This window comes from Sinocyclocheilus grahami, unplaced genomic scaffold (genome assembly GCF_001515645.1).
Source record: "Sinocyclocheilus grahami isolate Dianchi unplaced genomic scaffold, SAMN03320097.WGS_v1.1 scaffold306.1, whole genome shotgun sequence".
NCBI lineage: Eukaryota > Metazoa > Chordata > Actinopteri > Cypriniformes > Cyprinidae > Sinocyclocheilus > Sinocyclocheilus grahami.
The window spans coordinates 479,502-501,460 of record NW_015505485.1 but is presented as its reverse complement, the minus strand read 5'-3'; the positions used below and the strand labels follow the sequence as shown (position 1 = coordinate 501,460).

General features: G+C 38.3%; 2 protein-coding genes across 10 annotated transcripts; both read right to left on the bottom strand.

The window, feature by feature from the left end:
* Positions 1–1,629: 1,629 nt before the first annotated feature.
* Positions 1,630–8,246, bottom strand: LOC107601500 (ETS-related transcription factor Elf-2-like). 4 transcript variants are annotated; one of them, XM_016293711.1, is made up of 9 exons: positions 7,947–8,246; positions 6,966–7,112; positions 6,667–6,862; positions 4,146–4,235; positions 3,897–4,007; positions 3,615–3,698; positions 3,348–3,540; positions 2,940–3,227; positions 1,630–2,820 (listed from the first exon to the last, which is right to left on the bottom strand). In XM_016293711.1, the coding sequence occupies exons 2-9, from the start codon at positions 7,038–7,040 to the stop codon at positions 2,286–2,288; spliced, it is 1,572 nt and encodes a 523-aa protein (XP_016149197.1). In that variant the 5' UTR covers positions 7,041–7,112; positions 7,947–8,246; the 3' UTR covers positions 1,630–2,285. The 4 variants fall into 4 exon arrangements, with proteins under 4 accessions (XP_016149197.1, XP_016149195.1, XP_016149196.1 ...); XM_016293709.1 differs by having other exon boundaries at positions 1,631–2,820; positions 4,146–4,238; XM_016293710.1 differs by having other exon boundaries at positions 1,631–2,820; positions 3,615–3,695; positions 4,146–4,238.
* A 1,509-nt stretch (positions 8,247–9,755) lies between these two features.
* Positions 9,756–21,537, bottom strand: LOC107601499 (calphotin-like). 6 transcript variants are annotated; one of them, XM_016293705.1, is made up of 9 exons: positions 21,395–21,531; positions 18,527–18,627; positions 18,328–18,433; positions 17,497–17,514; positions 14,465–14,800; positions 12,509–12,694; positions 11,541–12,283; positions 11,246–11,296; positions 9,757–10,904 (listed from the first exon to the last, which is right to left on the bottom strand). In XM_016293705.1, the coding sequence occupies exons 1-8, from the start codon at positions 21,474–21,476 to the stop codon at positions 11,261–11,263; spliced, it is 1,608 nt and encodes a 535-aa protein (XP_016149191.1). In that variant the 5' UTR covers positions 21,477–21,531; the 3' UTR covers positions 9,757–10,904; positions 11,246–11,260. The 6 variants fall into 6 exon arrangements, with proteins under 6 accessions (XP_016149190.1, XP_016149191.1, XP_016149192.1 ...); XM_016293704.1 differs by having other exon boundaries at positions 9,756–10,880; positions 11,534–12,694; positions 21,395–21,532; XM_016293706.1 differs by having other exon boundaries at positions 11,541–12,694; positions 21,395–21,537.
* Between the last annotated feature and the right edge of the window lie 422 nt (positions 21,538–21,959).

Here is a 21,959-nt window from a genome sequence, read left to right as displayed (position 1 = left end):
GTGTGTGTGTGTGTGTGTGTGTGTGTGTGTGTGTGTGTGTGTGTGTGTGTGTGTGTCTGAATGTGAGAATGCATTATTGCAAAGAATGTAACTTATCTTATTCACACAAACCTTATTTTTACTTGCTGATGTAGGTCTTAATGCACCTCTGTGCTTACTATCCTTGAAGGAGATTAACTATTATTATACTCTTATTGTTTAAGCAGAGGTTGTGCAATATATTGTAATTTATTAAGTGCTAAAGGATGATCTCAGGAAGATGCACATTATGGATTAAAAGGTTCCACAAGTGGAAAGATGTTTATATTTATAGTGACTGTACTTTTTTCTTTTAGTAACACTGTTTTCCACTGACCAGTAATCCAAATACATCACAGTGTATTTAAATTGTGTGATCTCTCTCTTTAATGACAAGCAAAAGTGGACTGGTTTGAAAAAAAAATCTGCTTTTGATTTCAACTATAAGAATGTATTGGGCTTGTTTCATATTTGCTTACAGGGTAAAGAGTAGAAAAACATGAATTCGATTTCAATCGAAACATCGAGGTTCACGAAACAATGTTTTCCAGTTATTTTCCTATAAATAGCCCATGTCCATCATTTTAGCTTATCTGATATCAACGGCAATCGTTTTATCTTATGTCAGCGTTGCCTAACCTTTATAACGTTATATTTAGAAAAAAAAAATGTTTTCGCAAGTCTAAATAGAGGCTCATAAGCTACTTGCTCATAAGACATATTTTTCCTGATATCCATCTTTCTTTCATTATTGGGAGTTTTGATGTTAGTGACATTCGCACAATCATCTGTAACCATGGTGCGCCTCAAGCCATCAGGTTCATCCGCACAGGCTAGCCGAGTCGAAGCACAACTCACCTAATTACCAGAATATCGTTCCGCCGCACGTAACCTGTAGTTTTATGCTTAACCCGCTGGAGGACCAAAAGTAACATTGTAATTTTTTTCTACATCACCTTGATCATTTATTTTGTTAACAAATTCTTCTTGCAGCCTTCTAAATCCATCCTTTAATGGTGAAATATTTTATGATCTGGACGCAAAGACTGTCATCCTTCAAAGCCAATCTATTCTGGTCCGGATCCCTCTGAGCCAATTAGCAGAAATACAGATTTTTAAGGCTTTGTTTAAAGTTACCAACATAGTAAAGAGCTCTGCAGTAATCCTAGTACATCCCACAGAGACTAATAAAGTCTCTACAGTAGAAGATCTAATATCAAACTGTATGTGTAGGGAAAGTTTGTGCAGGAATGTAGATTCTTTGGGTTGAGAAATAAGGTTTCTGGACAGAAATTGAACAAATTACTAAAATCAAACTTCATACCATGAAGACAGGTTTCCCACACTTAGACCAATAAACCTCCATGATCTTTCCATGTGTCATTGTAATGACTGGATAAAGGTTTTTAAAATCTTTCGATCAAGATCACATTTTCATGATTTCATTTCTAGTAAAAAACAACAACTTAGAACCAGTTGTTTGCATATTTCTCTATATTTAAATCTACTTGGATACATTTTAAGGGTAAGAATACAACAAAATATATGCTTCATATATTGAATATTCAATATACTGTATAAGACATTCTTTCCCTTTTTTGTACATGTGAAAAAAAAATTCTGCAAAATACAAAGCAGTGAATGCATGATACAGAAAACATACAGTGATAAATGCACAGAAAGAAATTTGTTTAAAAAGTGTGAAATGACAGGAAAAAACATTTGTCCTTCAGAAAACAGTTTCCTTTAAACTGTAAAAAAAACGCCTCATATTTACACAATAAACGTAATCAATTACTTTAAGTAATGATTTATGAGAAAAAAAGCTGACCTAAGGCTGCTTGTTTTATTATCAATAACTACCGCAATGGTATGTCTATGCACAGATTCTTTTATGCTCCAAATTACCAGGTGATCAAAATCTTGGCTGTTTCTCTTCACCCATATGACTTCGTCTCGGTCTTTAGCACCAAGTGAGGTTTGTTCCTACAGCATCACAGCACAGATAGTATACTATAACAAAGCGTGATTTGTATAGATAAATTTAAGAAATAAAAGGAGGAAAAAAGGCCATCTGACGTCTAATCCAGACTCAGGCTAGACACAGTGGTTATAGTGTTGGACGTCAACAGGCACCTGAGCTGTAGTGCTGGTTTCATCCGTTTCACATAGACAGCCACTCTTCACATCACTTGTTTTATGTGTATCTGTGTCACAAGCATTTATGTTGGTTCCTGTGAGTGAATGCAGTGACGTTTGATGTATGCTCAGCTCTGTGTGGTCGTGGGGTTTGTGTGTGTGTTCTCTGCAGCCCTGTTAACTGTCTGATCCACAGACACCTCAGCAGATTCAACCTTAATAATAGTCACATCCTGTAAAGACGTCGCTGGCTGTACGTTCGGCACCACTGTCACTCCCGGTTGCGAGGTCACCACAGTTACAGGAGCTGTGGAGGCAGTGGTGGTGATGCTGGAGGTGACGGCGAGCTTCAGGACTTGGGCGTTGCTGGTAGACACGGTGACAGGGGAGAGTGTACTCAGAGTGATGGGAGTGCCGGGTTTGCCAGGCATGGTGGGAAGGGTGATGAGCTGCAAGGTAATTCTCTCACCGCTTTGACCCTGAGCAGGCACTAGCGTTGGCACGGCATGGAGAACCACTTTGCCTGCGCTGTTACCCCCAGTGACTGAGTTGGGCACAGGGAAGATGGGCGAGCGGATGGTGGGAGAATTGACAGTTACTGTGGAGATTTTCTGACCCTGTGTTGTCATGAGTACAGGAACCTGCATGGCAAGCCTCACTGTCCTGGAAACAACCAAAAAGCACTGTGATACGTGCAACTGTTAGCGGTAAACTTTTAAACACTATAGGGCCATATGAAATAAGCAATTAGCGATTAACAAAAAGACATTTTGATATAATACCCAGGGGCTGTTGCCATGTTGTCTGGCGACTGTTGCACGGTAATAAAGGCATCTTGTCCTGAGGTTAGATTGATGATTTTAGGTACAGCAGAAGAGGGAGAGACCAGCGTCCCTTTGCCTTTTGGATTGCTGCGACTGGATGCAGCTGGGCATTCTCTCTTTCCTTCATCAATGCTGTCATCCATATTGTCATCATCTATGAAAACAATGTCTTTGGGCATCTCCTTAAACTGATACACAAGTCTTTGGCCTTCCACTTTTGATAAAATGCCCCTTTGATAGTAATACCTACAATAAATAAATATATAAAATAAAGAAGGAAAAAAAAAAAAGATCAATCAAGATTGCTAGCACATTTTCTAGTTTCCAAAAAATGTAATATTGTTTTTTTTAAACAACAGACATTACCTGAGTGCCCTCCCCATTGTCTCATAGTTCATGTCAGGTTTATTCTTATGTCTGCCCCATAATTTAGACACCGCTTTGGAGTCCACAAGCTTGAATATGCCCTTCTCTTTCTGAGTCCACTTAATGTACTTTGGACAGGTTTCCTTGTCCTGCAGAAGGTCCAATAGGAACTCCCACAGGTAAGTAGTTGAGCCTGTAAGAGACAGACTTGAAATTTGTGGCACCAGAAAATAGAATTCTCTTTCACAAAAAAACAGAAACACTCACCCTTGCTGTCTTTTGATTTCCTCTTATAGACCATATCCAGAGAACCATCACAGAAACTCCGTGGAGTTCTGGGTTTTCGTCCTGCTGGGGAAGATCACAGCAAACAAATGAATCTCTTCTAGAAAATTACAGTTTTTGAACTATGCTATGTAGACTTTTATATTTACTATGCTATGTTGACTTTTGTATTTACAATGTATTATAATATGAAGCAAAAATCATGCATTCATTTCCAAACATATCTGTAGTTCATGGTCTTGGGTAATAGGAAGTGTGGTTCACCTCTCTTTTTCTTCTTCAGTAAATCGGTCTCCTGCAGGACAACAATATCCTTGGCGACGGGTCCCATATCCTCGGTTCTCACTTCCACCTCCACCTCAGATAAAAGCTCCTCTGCCGAGATCGAGATTTACTGTTCATTTTACTCTTCATACATGTTTGATATACAGAGCAAGTAGTAGTAATTTAAGTTAGGACAGTGCAAACGGCCTGTATTGCAGCATGCAGTACATGGGTAGATGTAAATCACACCTGTGCTGCGATCCCCCTGCAAGCTGGCTGGTGAATCCATGTGCAGCAGAGCTTCAGCTGCTTCAATAGTTTTATCATGCACAGAGACCTCCACTAAGAAAGAGAAAAAAAAAGAACTTTTCTTGCACAATAAAAAAAGGAACAAATATAATCATTTAAATACACTGTTCTAAAGCAAGAAATCCTTTTGCTATTTGTTTAAGACTAATGTGAAAACAGATGTTACAGGACCAAAAACTGATATAGAAGATTTAAAATTGAGCTTGCTTTTGATTAAAAGAGCATTCTGCATTCACAAACATTTTCCTGTACATAAACTAATAAATTGGCGGTAAAGAAAAATATATTTCTATTTCGATGTGTTTATTGGCTACACTGCAGCTTACGAAACAATACTAAGCGCTCATTGGCCAGGAGTCCTGTCACTCAACGCATATTAGTACACTTCCGCCCTAAACTTCGAAAACGAAAAGCGTATTTTTAATCATATATTTGATATATTGCCCCAAGCGAAAGTGCTTGAATAGTCACAGAAAACATCGAAACCTTATTTGTTTATAAAACCACATGTTCCCTACGTTTTCAGCAACAATCTCGAGTAAGTCTCATAAAACCAAAAGCTGTCAATTCAAATTTCGTGCATGACGCTTTTAATGTAAAAAAGCAATCCCGCACCCGCTATCCCTCAAAATATACCGCAACAAATTAGTCATTCATTATCGTCTTCGTTAATCTATAAAAGACATCAATAAAGAGCAGAACCGTTAGCTGATTTAAACAAACAATCAAAGCCAACAAAAATGACACGGCTGCTACAAAACATTTAAAGCTTCAGGCTCTACCACGAAACCCTGTTAAACAGTAGACCCCGTTATAAACACTATAACACACAGCGTGGCTAAGACTCAAGAAGAAAACAAACACACTTCCTGGTTCCGACAGTCAGCATCAATCCGCTAAGAATTCATCACGACCGACTGTCAACGAACAATTTTAAATACACACAACACCTATGGCAAATATTACTCTACAAACAGAGATTAAAAGTCGCGCTAAAACAAAATAGCAAGAAATGACTTAGTATTACTTAAACTTGGCGCACGGGTTAAAACGATAGCTCTTCTTCACTTCCTGGTTGTCAAGCGCTGTTGCATCCTTCACTTCAGCGGGAGCTCATTACCTCAAATCACGTGACACGCTTCTGTGATGAGTGAAGGTTTTTTTATTTAATGTTTAGTAGCTTTGCTGGGAAAATCGAACTGGTGTTGAGATGCATTTAAACGGAGTAGTCATCCCAGCTGCTTGCGGTTTATAAACGATCAATTATCTCCTCGCCAATATTATACCAATATTTCTCTGCCTTTGGTTACAATGAAGACAATGCAACTATACATAAGCCTCTTTTCTGCGTTTTAAAAAGGTACATACAATTCTGAGCAGTCAATGTTGTATTGTGCATCTCTGAGCACAGAGAACAAACAAAAGTATTACAAAACCATTGGTTTCATCCAGATTAAAGTTTGTATAGCTTATTTTCCCTTTTTCCAAGTGTTTCAAGTGTACTAATCCTACAAATTATAAGCTTTGTTTTTCTAATTTGTATCTTTTATTACTTCCACAAAAACGCCACAAGATGTCCCTCTTTAGCTGTTCCTGCTGTTAAAGGGGTCCTATTATGCTTTTTCACATCTTCAACTTTAGTTAGTCTGTAATGTTGCTGTTTGAGCATAAAAAAGATCTGCAAAGTTACAAAGCTCAACGTCCACTTCAATAAGGAGATATTTTATTTAACAGAAATCACTTTTCAAAAACTACAATGAACGACTCGTTTGGACTACAACGCATATTTTCTGGGATTTGTGATATCACAAATATTGACGAATGGGACGAGACCTGGTTGAGCTGCACTAGAGAAGGCAACGAGTGTTATCACTATGTCGGAGACACGCTAGCTTTCCCAAGGCAGACGAACTTAGATTGGTTACAATCATCCGGGTTTAAATCACGCTCAAATTGATTTGATTTTGACGCAATATTTACACTGAAGCTCGCAGGCAGCCCACACTGGCCCAGCTAACCAATCACAGCACATTTCGCATTTCAGAAGGCGAGCCTTCATTTGATACAGGAACTATTCGAGCCGTTCAGGCCAGACTGGGGAGAGAGGTGGTGTAATAATGTAAAATATGTAAAAAATAATGTGTTTTTCGAACAACCTAGTATGAGAGCCTGTTCTAGTACACCCCCAAAACAAAATCAAGACTTTGTAAAAGAGCACAATAGGACCCCTTTAAAAGAAAAAAAACCAGGGCATATTTGGAAATCATGTTTGGTGGTAAACATGTCAGTCAATGCAATCAAGCTTTTCAAAATTAGGTGTATTGTTTAGTCACACACACACTCACAAAAAGCAAGTGCCACAAGTTGACCTCACTGATTGCACTTTCAAGCAAATGCATAATACAACATTTTCCTTGCATGGAAATACAGCCCCCTGACAATTGTGAGAATTATTGCTTACCTGCTTCCATCTCCTGCAACTCAGTCTCCACAACTTGTTCCTCAGCCACATCCTGCACCAGGTAGGTATTCTGATCATCATAGACTAACACCTGAGCAGCATAACACTGCTCCACATCAGCGCTATTCACCTGCTCCACTATCACTGCAGGGCAGTCCTTCTCTCCATCGGCCTCCACCCCATCAGGACAAAACTCCTGGCAAAACAAACAAACATTTTGAGTTTCCTTAAAATGTAGATTTGAGTTCAGTTGCAATTCTAATACGAGTGTGTACATTTTGTACAAGTGCAGACTTCACCTGCTGAGCTTCCTCATCTCCAGCGACATACTCCAATATATTCCCTCCACCATCTACAATCACCACAGAGGTCATGACTCATTCCTCTGTGTCAGACCCGCACTTATCCACTTCGCCCCTGCTGATGACCTTGAGTGATGTCACAGCCTGAGAAATGAAAAAAAGCCATTGGTAAATGCAGTGTGGAACACATTGTGCTCATCTCTGAAAATATTCATAACTTAAAACCATACCCCTCAACACACTGTTCAGATAAACCATTGTAAGTTAATTATAATATTTTAGAATTACAATCAACAAATCTCCCAAAGGCATGTGAACTAAATCATGTGACTAATTAGGCCAAGTGGGTACTGATATCATCTGATGCCTTTTCAGTTGGCATGGAAATAATCGAATATTCTTACAAAAATCACAAGCAGTCCTTCAGGCAAAAACAAATGCTTACACACGCAGAAACAAAACAAGAAAACGGAAGAGGCCTGTATCCTGTTGGCAAATGTGATCGCAGCCCAATCATATTCACTGTTTTATTATTTTCTCAATACAAACCCCCCTAAGGGTTGTGCCTATTTCATGCCCCATCTTTGCATATATTTTTCTCTACTGTGTTGCCCTTTATCACAGTTTTCCATCAAGTATAACAAAATGTAAACACTGACACCAGACTGATAGACTAGGAGTCTGTTATTATTGACATTCAAATAGCGCCACCATTCTACTGCAATAACATTGAATCAACTTATTATTTGAACAAGGAGTGAACAGATTTTTAACAACAACCATGCAAAGAAAGCAAATCACAAACAAATGATTAACTTTTACAAAAATTGTATCGGACACAAATGATTAGATCGATAAACAAACGTCTGCTGTATAAACAGCCGCTCTAAAACAAACCACATACCTTCTAATTATATCTAAATGAATTAACTTTAACCTCTAATGTACGTATACATGGAAAAATAGGATATTTCTCACCGTTTGTGGCGATTTCTTGTCGCTTGGTGCACCTCAAGACAGTCTAGTGCACTCTGTCATAAGGTTAGCATGCTAACCATGCTAATGACAGATTGACTGGTTGACGATAAAGCTGCTCAACTTGCGTAAACTGCTCGCTGACAAAAAGCACGCATGCAGGCGACACACAGATGCCTATTTGGTCAATGTAAAATATAAAAAGAAATGAGTTTTGGCAGGCTGTGTTGGTGTAGTAGGTAATGTTTTGCGTCGCTGGTTTCGGGCCTCCCGTGTTGCAGGATCCGATCAACGAACTGCGCAGCGACCCTGCGCGTGCTAAAATTTCAGCAAGCTCAATTTAAAAACACAAACAAAAATAATAGGATAGTGATCATGACATAAACTATTTATAATACTATCACAATAAATAATATCATAATAATATGTTTAAATTAGCAAATGTTTCTGAGGGAGGTTGCTGGCAGATGTAATATAGACAATGAAGTACAGACATGTTATGCCTTGCTATATTTCAGATATACAGTAATATAATTGAAATGGCAAGCTGTACAGTCGTAACCTCAAATTTAAAATCTTTATTACTATGCTGAAGAATTTACCAAAATATAACCATTTCCAAATCCAATCTTGCAACTTATTAACAGAGAAATCTGCACCTAATAGGGGGAGTCGTGGCCTAATGGTTAGAGAGTCGGACTCATAACCCAAAGGTTGTGGGTTCGAGTCTCGTGCCGGCAGGGATTGTTGGTGGGGGGAGTGAATGTACAGCGCTCTCTCCCACCTTCAATACCACGACTGAGGTGCCCTTGAGCAAGGCACTGAACCCCCAACTGCTCCCCGGGCGCCGCAGCAAAAATGGCTGCCCACTGCTCCGGGTGTGTGTTCACGGTTTGTGTGTGTTCACTGCTGTGTGTGTGCACTTTGGATGGGTAAATGCAGAGCACTAATTCTGAGTATGGGTCACCATACTTGGCCACATGTCACGTCACTTTAAGACTTTTTTTTCACTAATAATCACATAGAAAGACTCTTCAACTTAGTCAAACACAACCACACACAGGGGCGGACTTACCCATTTGTCAAAGGTCGGTGACCGCCTTGGGCCCCCAAAAGCCAAGGGCCCCATAAAATGCTTTTCATACACAAGATGCGCATTAAACGTTGAACGTGCTTCTTTTGTATCCTGCTTGTAGCAAATGAAAATATGCATCTGAAGCTGTAATTAAATATTGAGCAACAGTGCGTAGGCTATTATATGTTTATTGTTTTAAATGCAGCTTACTCATTTATGAGCAGGACCCAAGTGGAGGACGCATACGCAGTTACTTTTTTGGTTTATATAATTTGGTTTAATTTCCTTTTCATTACTTTTTTCTTCAGTTTCATTTTCAATAATCCAGTCTGCAGTTTTTGTTCAGACCAATCCACCACATAACCCCATTTTAAATTAATATAATTTATACTTCTGACTCATCCCTTTTCTTAAAAAAAAAAGTGGTTTAAAGGCCCAATTGTGAGGTTTATCTCAACTGTAAATCAATTGCTATTTCATTAAAGAAAGCCATCATAACATGTGCACGAAAAATGTAGATACACTGGATACAACTATGGGGCACCATTGTGCACCAGCAAACATCACAACAAAAAAGGAACCTCAAGGTTTATCTAAGTAAATGTGTGCAAATGTATAGGGCCCCCATTCCTAGATTTTGCCTGGGGCCCCCAATTCACTAAATCTGCCCCGATCACACAGAAATGTTTTTCAACTCTTTATTTTTCTTTGACATACATTCACAGTTAAAAAACCCTAGTTAGGGCCTACAGTGAAAGGTGAAATTTCAAAAGAGCAAATGAATGTGTATTACATCCTTAACCCTTAAAACAAAAACAAAAAAGAACTCGTGAACACCCTTTATACTGAACTATACTTCAAATTATTCCCTCACATTCACATTATAAAACTGTAGTATCAAAGAAAGTGTAACTTTGTCATAATAGGTTTGGGGACCTTGTTTTTGCCACATCAAGCAAAGTAATTTATTTACGCACCAGCCAAACAACATTTTTTATAATCACAGGAAACTTCACTGGTTTGATGATTGTGACCAACTCCGATGGATCAACAGAACAAACTAAGAGAGAACAGGAAAACAAAGGCAAAGGATGCAGCAGTGGGGTTTGCCTTTTAGATAATATTGTAATGTCAGCCTTTAAAAATTAATACTGGAATGTGACTTGTAACATGGCTTATTGTTGTATTGATTTTATTGATACAAGTAATCTGTTTGTCAGTTGCTTTTTGACCTAGTCATGTCACATTGGTAATGTTAGTTGGTTATTATAATACTGGTTACTGGAAAAAAGAGAACACTGTCTTTTCAAGCTGAGGTAGAGAGGTACAAATAGTGTTAATTCATAAATAATGCAAATGAAAAATAGCATATATTGAAGATAGAGGATAAACTGATGTCTAACCAAAAAACTGGAGGTCAGCATGCAGATATGAGTGTTTGTAGCAAATCTTTAGCCCTGCTGGTATTGTAATTATTGACATGGCAATTCCAAGACATGTCCTACTATGACAATGTGATGTTTGAGGTAGGGTTCACTATAGTATAGGCTCCAATGTGCAGTTGACTCAAAAAGAGTGGAGTTCCATTTTAAAAGGGTATAAAGATAGGTCACAGCTTTTCATGCATATTATAATGGTCAAGAAACTTGTATGTCTCACATCAGAGTGAAGTGAAAGTTCACATGAAGTACCCACTCTCCAGTGGACAGCATGTACGTGGAAAGAGAGCTGTATTTTTAGCGGAGTCAGAAGGAAACAGCATTCTGGGCCCAGTGTAAGGATTACTGAAATCCAAGGGGTCAAGGAAATAGGGAAAGGGGAAGGCACATCACTAATTCTTTATCAGGGAACCGGTTTACTATCCCAGAAGATCTGACTGCTCCCAACTGAGAAAAAGACAAAACAAGAATGAAAACCTCATGTCAATGTACAGTACCTTTCAAAGATTTGGGGTCAGTAAGAGTTCTTAATGTTTTTGAAAGAAGTCTTTTGTGCTCATAAAGGCTGCATTTATTTGATTTGAGAATACAGTAAAAATGTATATTGTGAAATATTATTAATATATTTTAATATCCATGTATTATACAATAGACTATAATAGAAAGGTTTACATTTCCAAACATTAAATTTGATAAAAATATCAAATTACAATTATAAAATATATTATGTACGATATTATTAAAAATAAACAAAACAAGCATAAAAAACTTGATTTTCACAATGTTACCTTTTTTAGTTGGTGCTAATACATCTGCACTTTAAGCATACGGCGCTTGCCCTATGAACAACATTAAAAAGTAACATTTAGATCATAAAAAGGATGTTACAAGGTATATCAAGAACTTACATCAGAATACATACGTCTTTGTCTTAATATATCTTTCCATCCTCTCACTAATTCACTATTCAACTCATTTCAAGTATTTGTCAAGTAATGTTTCTGTTAAACCATTTTTGCTCCCATCATTGTTTACTTAACTAGTTAACCCAGCACTGCATTGTTAAACCAGATTACCCGTTACCTGTCCCAATGGCTCTTCACCGTCATCAGGGGCAGAGATGATCTTGCCAGTCATGGGGGACACACCGAGCACCATAGGCTTCTTTTCTGTTTTGGGAACTCCCTCCAAGATAACCACTATGTAGTCTCGTTTGGGCTCTTCCAAAGAATCAGGCGCACTTGATGTTTCAGCTGGAGCAACTTCCTCGGCTACCACTGTGCTGGCAACATCTGGTTCAACAACACTTTCTGTAACTTCCACAAATGGACCTGCTTCTTCATCAACTATACTTACTGAAGCCTCCACAACTGCACTTTCTGCAATCACCTCTGCTGCCTTCACTTCCACACCTTCCTCAACCACTGGAATAACCTCTTCTGTTACTTTGGCTGCAGCTGTTTCCTCAAGTTCTTCAGTTGCTACAAACGGTGCATCTTCAGCCACAGCAACAGGAGCTTCTTCAGTTACCAAGGAAACTGCTGCCTCTTCTGGCACAGGGGCAACAGGCATCTCTTCAGTCACTAGGGCAACTGATACCTCCTCTTCTTTTGGACCAACAGGTGCCTCTTCTGTTACAGAGGAAACTGGTGTCTCTTCTGTCACTGGGACGACCAATATTTCCTGTTCTATCACCAGGACATCAGATGCTTCTTCTGCCGATACTGGTGAATCAAATGGTGTCTCCTCTACTACTGGAGCCTCTTCTACCACTGTGGCAACAGGTGGCTCTTCTACGTCTGGGGAAATTGGTGCTGCTTCTGTCACTGGAGAAACAAATACTTCTGCTGATGGTGAATCAAATGGTGTCTCCTCTACTACTGGAGCCTCTTCTACCACTGTGGCAATAGGTGGCTCTTCTACGTCTGGGGAAATCGGTGCTGCTTCTGTCACTGGAGCAACAAATACTTCTGCTGATGGTGAATCAAATGGTGTCTCCTCTACTACTGGAGCCTCTTCTACCACTGTGGCAACAGGTGGCTCTTCTACAACTGGAGAAACAGGTGCCACCTCCGTTACAGGTTCACTTTCCAAATGATCTGTTGTAGGAACCTCAGTGAGCTTCTCTGGTACAGCTTCAACTGGCACATCTTCCACGGATACCGACACCATAGGAACAGCCGCCTCGATCACGGAGGCAGCAGCCAGCTCTGTGGTTTCTGCTGGGCTGACTGATTCTGCAAGACACAATCAAGCCACCCAATAATCACATACACACACACATACACACACGATATCTGAGAGGTATCAAATGACTTATTTAGAGGTTTTATGTGTGTGTTTGTGTGTGTGTGATTGTAGTTTAAATCAGAAGATTAATCTAGACACAGATACAATGGGAAAGAGAGAAATGCGACTACCAAAAGTATATCCCCACTATATTAGTGATAGTTATAACAACAAAGAAACAAGCTTAAGCAGCTGAAGTAAAGTTATTGCCTTCAGGTATGATCTATGATGTGTATCTTTGCATTTCACAGAATGTAAGAGATTTTCAGCGAGTATAATCATGCATGTTCACAGCATGCAGCTCCATTTAGGGGTTTCCCCATCATTCAGAACATACACGGAGAGGCTTTACTGCCAAATATCACCTAGAAAGGGACACACCACAAGAATAACTACCACAAAAACCTTTACCACAAGAATACAGATGACCTTTACACTAAACTCAGCATTTTAAAACATTACTTTTAAAAACAGAGGATGAACTTGTCGGTGTTTATGATGCAATATTTCAGTTTGTTGTGTTTTCTGAAAAAAAAAAAAAAATTAAACACAGAATATCTTTTTGATATTTATCCATTTCATTTTATTAAATGGCTTTGAATCCCTTATCCATTTTTAATACATGACTGCATTTTTCAAGTAAATGAGCAATTTCATTAATCACACACACTTGACTTCTTGGTAAGTTATTGAGATCCCTGTCAGTTCAGTCATACAGATGAGTAGAAAGGGAAAACTAATACAGAAATAAAGCTGGACTAGTTGCTAGGGAGCAAAACTCTCACAGTTTTCACAATATTAATAGGCGTGTACCAACTAAGTGATATCTGGCAGAGAAATACGTTTTGACAAATCCAAAATTGAATAACTGAACTACTACTGTTATTATAAAACAACAAAACTACATACAGCAGTGCATTTGCTTTTTGGTGTCTTTGCGTTCACTTGTGCCTCAAATAGGAAGGCAGAATAGAGGTTAAAAATGACAGGAGGCTGGCTCAGAGTTGTTAGAAGATCGAGAGTGAGAGTGAAGCTAAGAGAAAGAAATTAGGAGAACAGGAGTAGATGGTCTGAAGTGTGTCCATTGGAATGTTTGGTCACGTGTAACAAAAAGCAGCAACTTTGGATTCTCACAGTGGTTTCTACAGTTATCAATATTTGAAAAAATTATAATTTATATTATATTCAAGTTATACATTTATTTATATAATTTTCAAATATTTCCAGCAGAATCCAGGAATACAGCAAAAATACACAATAAGCTGTGTGCTATAAAGTGGGATGACATTATTGCAACGCAAGCATCAAATTCTGTAGTATAACATCGATGCAACCAGAGGAAGTACAGTATGATGAGGACTATACAGTTAATCACATACACTATAATTTAGTTCATGCGTCTCTGAGCACCTTAAAACTTCAGTTTATGACTAAAGAATCTACTTGTAAGGGAGGAAAAATGAGGATAGATAGAGAGACCTGCAGGATTCAAGCAATAAAATCTCTCTAAATTTTGTTCAGGTGCCAATTTTTGTTCTTCTTAGGATGTAAGGTTAACATGTTCAGATAAAGTGAGACCGTGACCATTTTGCTAAACAGAACATTTGAGTCTTCTATATCTTGTGTGTGTGGGTGAGTGTTTGAGTACCAATGAGCCATTTAGGACTCTGTACCAGTGGCCTCTGCTACTGCCTCATCTTGGGAGGCTGGTGGCGTACCGTTGCTCTCTGACGCCGGCTCTTCAGCTTGGATAACAGGAGTTACGACAGCCTCTGCTGCTGCTTCTACTTCCTCTGCTACCTTCTGCACTTCCTCTGCCACCGCTGCCACCTCCTCTGCTGTCTCAGCAACAACCCCCGCCACCTCAGCAACCACCTCTGCAGTCTCTGCGACCGTCTCGGCAACCTTTTCCACAACGGTCTCAAGAGTTCCTGTCTTCCCTCCAGTGGCCTCGGCTGTTTCCAGCAATACCTCAGGTGCCTCAGCAGGAACATCCTCCTCGGCTGTGCTCTCTACAGTTTCTGCCACCTCACCTTCCTCTGCACCAGCTTCTTCTAAACAGACAATAGAGAAGAAAGAATAATAAGGCATCACGCTACGTTTTCATTTTTACTCACTTCTGAATCTCACATAAAAATGACTGGGTTGAAATTATATGAAATTATATTTTGCCTTAAGAAAATGAAACCCATTTTAGGACAATAAGAATTTTTTTAAAGCACATTTTTTTTAAACGCATATTTTGCGATCAAAAAAAAAATTTATATTAAAAATAACAATCAGTATGCTGCAGTAATTCAAATCATCCTGTCATAAATTAACTTCAAATAATACTACCATGATGTTTTTACAAATTAGAGAATCAGAGAATTTTTCTCATAATTTATTATTATTTATATAATAAAAATAATTATTACTATTTATTACACATTACATTGAAATTCTATTCTAAAAACAGATTTTTCATTTAAGAATACAAAGATGTAATATTATAAATCTTCCAAAATATAACTTTCAATTCAGGAGTATAATGATACCTTGACATTTATTGACAGTTTTTGTAAGGTGGTACTATAATCACCAATATCTATAATATTACTTTCCTAATATTCATAAATTAACAATCTTTTGTTTTGAGAACTGTATACTAACTGCAATTAATTACCTAAGGAAATATATAACAATACAATGAACTAATTTTTAGTAATGTGAGAAAACTATAATTATTACTCAAATAATTATTTTTATTTCATTTAGTTTGTAAGTATATTATAATAGTATTAATTTAACTGAATTTAATTTATGCTAGTTACCTAAGAACATAAGTGCAGCTAAAAACATCCATATTTAAAGCATTTACACTTGCCACCAATCCTTTCAAAATCTCTCACACACAGCATCCATCTTATCAAACCTCCTGGAAACTCCCATAAATGGGTAAACAGGGAATATAAATCTAGCTTTGTCAAAATCACACACAGCCCTGCAGGCAGCATGCAAAACCCAAGAATGAGGAGGGAGGGTGAAAAGAGAAACTGAACAGAAAGAACAGGGAGAAAGGGGCTGGGAGGACAGGTGAGGAGAGGGAATACAAAGATGGTTGAGCCTTACCATCTGTTCAAAGTTAGCAGTACCAGCAACTCTGTGAATTCCAGCAAAACAGAATAACAACCAAAGGGGCTTTGTTGTGCGTGTTTAATTAGTTAACTCACAGAGGGAAGTATTCTTTTACATGTCTTTCAATTTCTACTGTATAACACCACAATCAACATTTTTAAATAAGTGTTTGAAAGTCAATGGAATGAGAAATATCAGTTTGATGGAAAAAGCAGGAATCCTAACGACATTAGCTCAGGAGAGAATCATCCAAAAAGTTCTGACTGAAGACTATAGGTCACCAGCCCCGACTGTCCGAATTAGTTTATTCTGGAAAGAGTCAGAACAAAGAGACAGGAAAGTTAGGAAAGAGATTAGGTGAGGTTTTGAGTTCGTTGTTCAATATTATGATTTCTAAGTTTTTTTTTATTTTGGCATTTGAAAGACCACAGTATAAAAAAAGTGTGTATATATTGTCTGGCAAGACTTTCTGGACTGGACTGCAGTCATTAATAGAGGATCAAAGGCAAGTACCGGTAAGTAAATTGGGAAAAAGGGTTGTGAGAGAGAATGGGAGTGCACAGGGGTGCAGACAGGTCTATTCAGGTTTATTTAAGAGGAAAGTGACAAAGTGTCAGAGAAAGGCACCCAGTTCTTGATTAACAGGCTTTCTGACAAATAGGATCAGGGTATCAGGTGTGTTAGAAGGGTAACATGAGAACAACTACTTAATCCAATAATACATTAACATTTATGCATTTGGGAGACACCTTTATTCAAAGTGATTGCATTCAAGGTATCAATTTTTTCAGCTAATACTTTCCCCACGAATTGAACCTTGGCATTGTTAGTACCACACTCTACAGCAGTGTTTCTCAACCCTGGTCCTGGTCGACCCCCCAACACTGCACATTTTGTGTGTCTCCCTAATCAAACACACCTGATTCAACTCATTAGCTCATTAGAGGAAACTCCAGGACCTGAAATGGGTGTGTCAGACAAGGGAGACATACAAAATGAACAGTGTTGGGGGGCACTCAAGGACCAGGGTTGAGAAACACTGCTCTACAGGAATGCCATTTCATCAAAATCAAGCTTGTTTAGCTCCCTTTTCTGTTTCAGTCTGTGGAAGATCTAGGCTCTTTATAAACAAGCATTTGGCACTGCAGTTTAGCCATTATTCTACCAATATCTGCCCATAATAGTGTCATTACAGAATCTTTGTAAAACTTAAGTCATTCCCACTTGGCATATAGCAAATATTAATCAGAACAGGTCATAACTTATGTGCCAAGAATACATTTTTGTCCAGTGTTTTGCAGCTATCAGTCAACAAGGTATCAGGATCGACTGAATGGGAGGAGACTGAAAAGTAGGGGGCGTCATCATTTAGTTAACCTTTGACCTTCAGAAACCAAGGCTATAATACAGTTTGAGTTTACACAGAAATAACTCCCAAAAACACTTGTTATGCAGCAGTTCAGATCATGCGAGTTAAAGCACAAGTTAGGATCCTACTGGTTTTAAGACAAACAGATGTGTTACACAGACATTTAAGAGACAGAACTGTAATTTGTCCATTTAAATATCATAGTTATTTTTTATGGTACATCATGGAGAGATTATGACATAAAAAGATCACACATTAACTCACCATTGCCATTCTCCTCACCTAAAAAACAACAACAAAAATATTAAATGATGGCACACTGCAATCTGAAATGTAATTAAGCCCTGAAGCTGCTGTATAAAGCTTTCTGTCAACAGTCACTCCCTCATATCAGACCACATTACAACACATAATATTCCCTTATTTATAATACTTGAACGAGAGAGCTTTTTAATGCTGCTGTCATTTAGATAAGACAGTTTAATAATGTTTGGCTCAGATGCAGGAGTGTTAGAGACGCTTGGATTTGACACCGTCATTTAATGAGCTGGAAGTGGATTTGGCAGGACTGTGATAGTGAACTAAGAGGGCAACTTTCAGCTGTCTGGCATTACCGTGCTGACCACAAGATAAATGTGAGAGGGTGCCAAATGTCTTCCACATACCCCAACATGTCTTTTGTCGTGGTTGTAACTCTGATGTTTTGGAAGGGCTGCAATGGATTATTTATTGTCATCTGCATTAGATCTCATATTTTTGGATTCAGACTTATTCTAAATTGACAATTTAGATCAGCATTCCTGATGCCACTGAGAATGAAATCTTCAGGGTTACTATCAGTGCAGTGTGAACAGCATTGTTTTCAAAAATATGTCCAATAAGCTGCTGAAGATGATCTGCATTTTACCTTATGCCTGTATCTTTCATCTTGAGAAAAGTTATGCTACTAGTATTACATTTTCTACAGCCAGGTAAATGGTTTCTGCTCTTGCACCCTAGTTTTAACAGGCCTTAGGAAACTCCTTATCAGAATCCCCAAAGTGATTAAATTACAACACTAAAAGCAGAATTAACCAGCCCATAGGTGAGACTTACCCTTGGGTGGCCATGCTTTGGGTTTCCAGTCAGACTTGGGACGAGCATTAATTTCAGAAACACGATCAACAAAACGTGCGTGGTCTGTTGAAACGGTTCTATAAGCCTATCACAGAATTCAATAAACACATTAATTAATTCAACAAGTGAGCTGACATCAAACTTTATCATCAATGGTTTGAGTTTTAGTCAGACTTACATATGCCAAGCCACCTGCGAAGGCTCCACCGCAGAGCACGACATAAAGGAAATTCTCACCAGAGCCGCCAGGAACTGACGACATGAGCCTCCGTGGAACTACTGCATTAGTAAAGACAACAGGAGTAAGACAAAGATTTTGGATGTGTCAGGCAACAATGTAAGAAATCCTTTCTCCCTCTCTCAGTTTCAAGATTTAATCAATTTAATAGTTTAATAGAACTTAAAATATTATTTGTAGTTAATAGTTAATGTTTTAGTTAAAGTGCCTGACACAGAGATTGACCTTCATGGCAGTCAAACCAGAGCTGCTTTCTGCATTCATCTAGATATTTATTGTGTTCTTGCATCTCCATGACTCAGAAATATGGTTAAAATAAACTTAAGTGAACAGCATTTTAAACTATGGCTGTGAAGCCTACTAAGTGGACTCAAAATAAAATTCAGGTTTGTAACCCTGTATACACAAGTGTTACTGCAACAGTTATGGGTTTATATAAATCTATAGACATCAGTCAATGATTCCTCAATACATAAAAATAATTATGTATTATTTTCTTACTTAGATAATTGCTTATATCACCAAATATTTCATTTTATATACTATGCTTCATTGTCTATCAAAATAGTCTCCTTAGTGCTGACAGTTCCTTGTCCTAAAAAAAGTTAGAGGGCAGGGATCAACTTAAATTTAGAAAACCATCAGTGCAGTCCAATCAGGATAGGAGGGCAAAGATCATTCTGACACAAACTTTGTAGATTTTTTAAAGGAGTAACTTCAATACTCTCATTAAGATAATCCAGTCACTCGTGCCCAGCTAGAATAAATAGGTTCTAGACACCTCTGTGTTATTTATACCAGATAATCTGTTAATCTTTCCCAGGAGTCAAAGGGTGAAGCAAACAGAAAGCGATACATGCTCGGTTAGACTACTAGGAACCAACATAACGTTTTCAATGTCAGATGCGGATGACAATATCTAGTTTAGGTTGGCAATGGCCGATATAATTCCTATATTTACATAATACCATTTAACAACAGCAAATAAGAGATAAATGATGAAAGTAAACTCATATCTCACACAATATTTACAAAATGAAAAAGAAAAAAACGTATTCGTCTTAGTCTTATACTGACATCTAGTGGTGTGGATGCAGCATATATAAAAAAAGGAATAAATTAATTTAAAAAAAAATTTAGTTACCAAAAATGCCCTGTTTGCAGTCAGTCTCATTTATTTTATTCCACAAGTTAAAGCGTCCAATAATATATCTTTTTTTTAACAACTCTATATTCAAAGTTCACCATTTACAACACCATTTACTCAACCTCATGTCTGTTGAAACCCATGAACTTTTTGAACCAACTAAGCAGCAAATCTCCCTCTGCAAAGAGATTAATCACAGCTTGATACTGGAACGGTTGAGTGAACAAGAATTACAATGAAAGGCTTTAACATGTGGTATCTGACAAGTGTAGGCCTACCGTCCATCCGCTCATGGCTATTTGAGGAGATATTTATTGAACAGGACAGACAGTGTGATTATATCTAAGCTTATTTCAACATTTTCATGTAATATTCGTATTAACTGCATTACAAACATCCTAACCTAGATTTTCAAATACATTTATCCAATACAATCAAGCACAGCACTGTAAGGGCAGACAAATGTCTCGCTTCAAGAATGTTTGCATGTTTATTCAAACAACCAGGGTTTACCAACAGGGGTCTAACACCCCTAGGGTACATAAAGGAATTGCGGGGGTTTGTGAGATTGAAATGCCAGTGCTAAATTAAATATAACAAGAAAAGCAAATTTTTAGACGCCTAAGGTAGAAAAACTCAGAACTACATACACAACGCCATGAGCGAAAACAGAACTGAATTTTAAAAAAGCATGAGCTAGCGCACAGTCTAATGAATAACTACTAGTATCTAATAATAACTAGTCACAATTGGTCACAAATACATACTAGTCAGAACTAAATAGTTGATGTCTGAATGTACCTAAAAAATAATATTAGTACCTAATGGAATGGATACTAGTAGCTAAAAAATAAGTACTAGTAGCATTAAATGTAACGCGGCTTGCCATACAGCAGAGTTCCACAGGTCCGCGCGCCTGCGTCTATAGCTCGTCCACGTGAGCTGTACGTGAGTCTATGGTGGAAATATACTATGGCACCCTGCTGAGAACATTGAAGGTCACAAATCAAGCAGTATGAATACTTATACCATGATGTCAAACTTCAACCGATTCCCTATTACGCAATTTTGTGTTTCATAATCCATTTAGTGACGACAGAATGAATTTGACAGAACAGACATTAATCGAATCACGTTCAAGAGTCCACAGCTACATTTTCACAATGTTTAAAATGCACAGGGGTGGTCAATGGGTTTTTTTCTTCAATAATAGATCTCTGCAAAATGACTATTAGTGCAGATCTGCATTGCTCAAGATGGCTACATTTACAACACTTGTGTGCTTGGTGCCAGGCTGCGGTTTGAGAAGTGTACACTGTGTTCCCTGCAAATGCCAGCGAACATGTGTAAGTGTAGTAGGCGTGTAACCTCTGAAGGGCCCTAGAGAAATCTCGAAAGCCATTTAAAAATGTGGAGCACCAATAGGATGCGATGTTGAGACTGACCTTCATGTCCCCTTAACCCTAAACCACATGTAACCTGCCCAAAAAATGTGTCGTTTTGGTCAAATATTATGTTACAGCTCGCTCATTTTCATTGTAAGCAACATCGAAATGTGTGAAATATCACAAATAACAGATCGCGAAATCCCAAAACGCACTGCAAATTACATGACTTCTAGGAAAAATGAAACGTTATGAGACAGATTAGATGGTGCTCACCATCACTATTGAGCTGTGCGCGGTACAGGGACTGTCGCGCCAGAGGTCCACACCGCTGCCAGGCTGCTCTGCACGCAAACATCGTCCAAACTGCGAGTCCAGCGGAGGCGCAATGAATGACTGAGCAAGTGCGGAGACAGTTGGAGGGGAGGAGTGAACATGAGGGGAGGAGAAAACGCTCGGCTAAATCCTCCCACTGCTGGGATTCCGTGGCACTGCCTTCAAAGCAACGAAGTATCATTTCGATTTACTCAAATAGTCTTTTAAACCGTATTATTTGTTTAATTTATGCAACTTACATTGCAAAAACATCTAAACTGAATTAAAGTTCCACACGATTATCCCAGTTTTCGCAGATTTGTCATGGTACCAGCACTTACAGAACATTTTCTCTCATGTTAACTGTATTAACTGTACTATATTAGTGTATGGTTCCCGTTTATTTTCATCCCAGTTCTTACGTTCCAATAACGTTCACAGGGGTGTTTGTGTGACAACCTAATAAGAACATATAGAACATTTTCTAATAGTTGTTTTCTAGGTTTCTTAACTGGACACTAATGTT

Coding starts and splice junctions, on each gene's coding strand:
- LOC107601500 (XM_016293709.1), bottom strand. CDS start 7,040: ATGACCTCTGTGGTGATTGTAGATGGTGGAGGGAATATATTGGAGTAT. Junction 4,008..4,145: donor GCAGGGGGATCGCAGCACAG/GTGTGATTTACA, acceptor CGATCTCGGCAG/AGGAGCTTTTATCTGAGGTG. Junction 2,821..2,939: donor AACATGGCAACAGCCCCTGG/GTATTATATCAA, acceptor GGTTGTTTCCAG/GACAGTGAGGCTTGCCATGC.
- LOC107601499 (XM_016293706.1), bottom strand. CDS start 21,476: ATGTTTGCGTGCAGAGCAGCCTGGCAGCGGTGTGGACCTCTGGCGCGA. Junction 18,434..18,526: donor TCGCAGGTGGCTTGGCATAT/GTAAGTCTGACT, acceptor ATTCTGTGATAG/GCTTATAGAACCGTTTCAAC. Junction 12,695..14,464: donor GCCGGCGTCAGAGAGCAACG/GTACGCCACCAG, acceptor TGTGTCTTGCAG/AATCAGTCAGCCCAGCAGAA.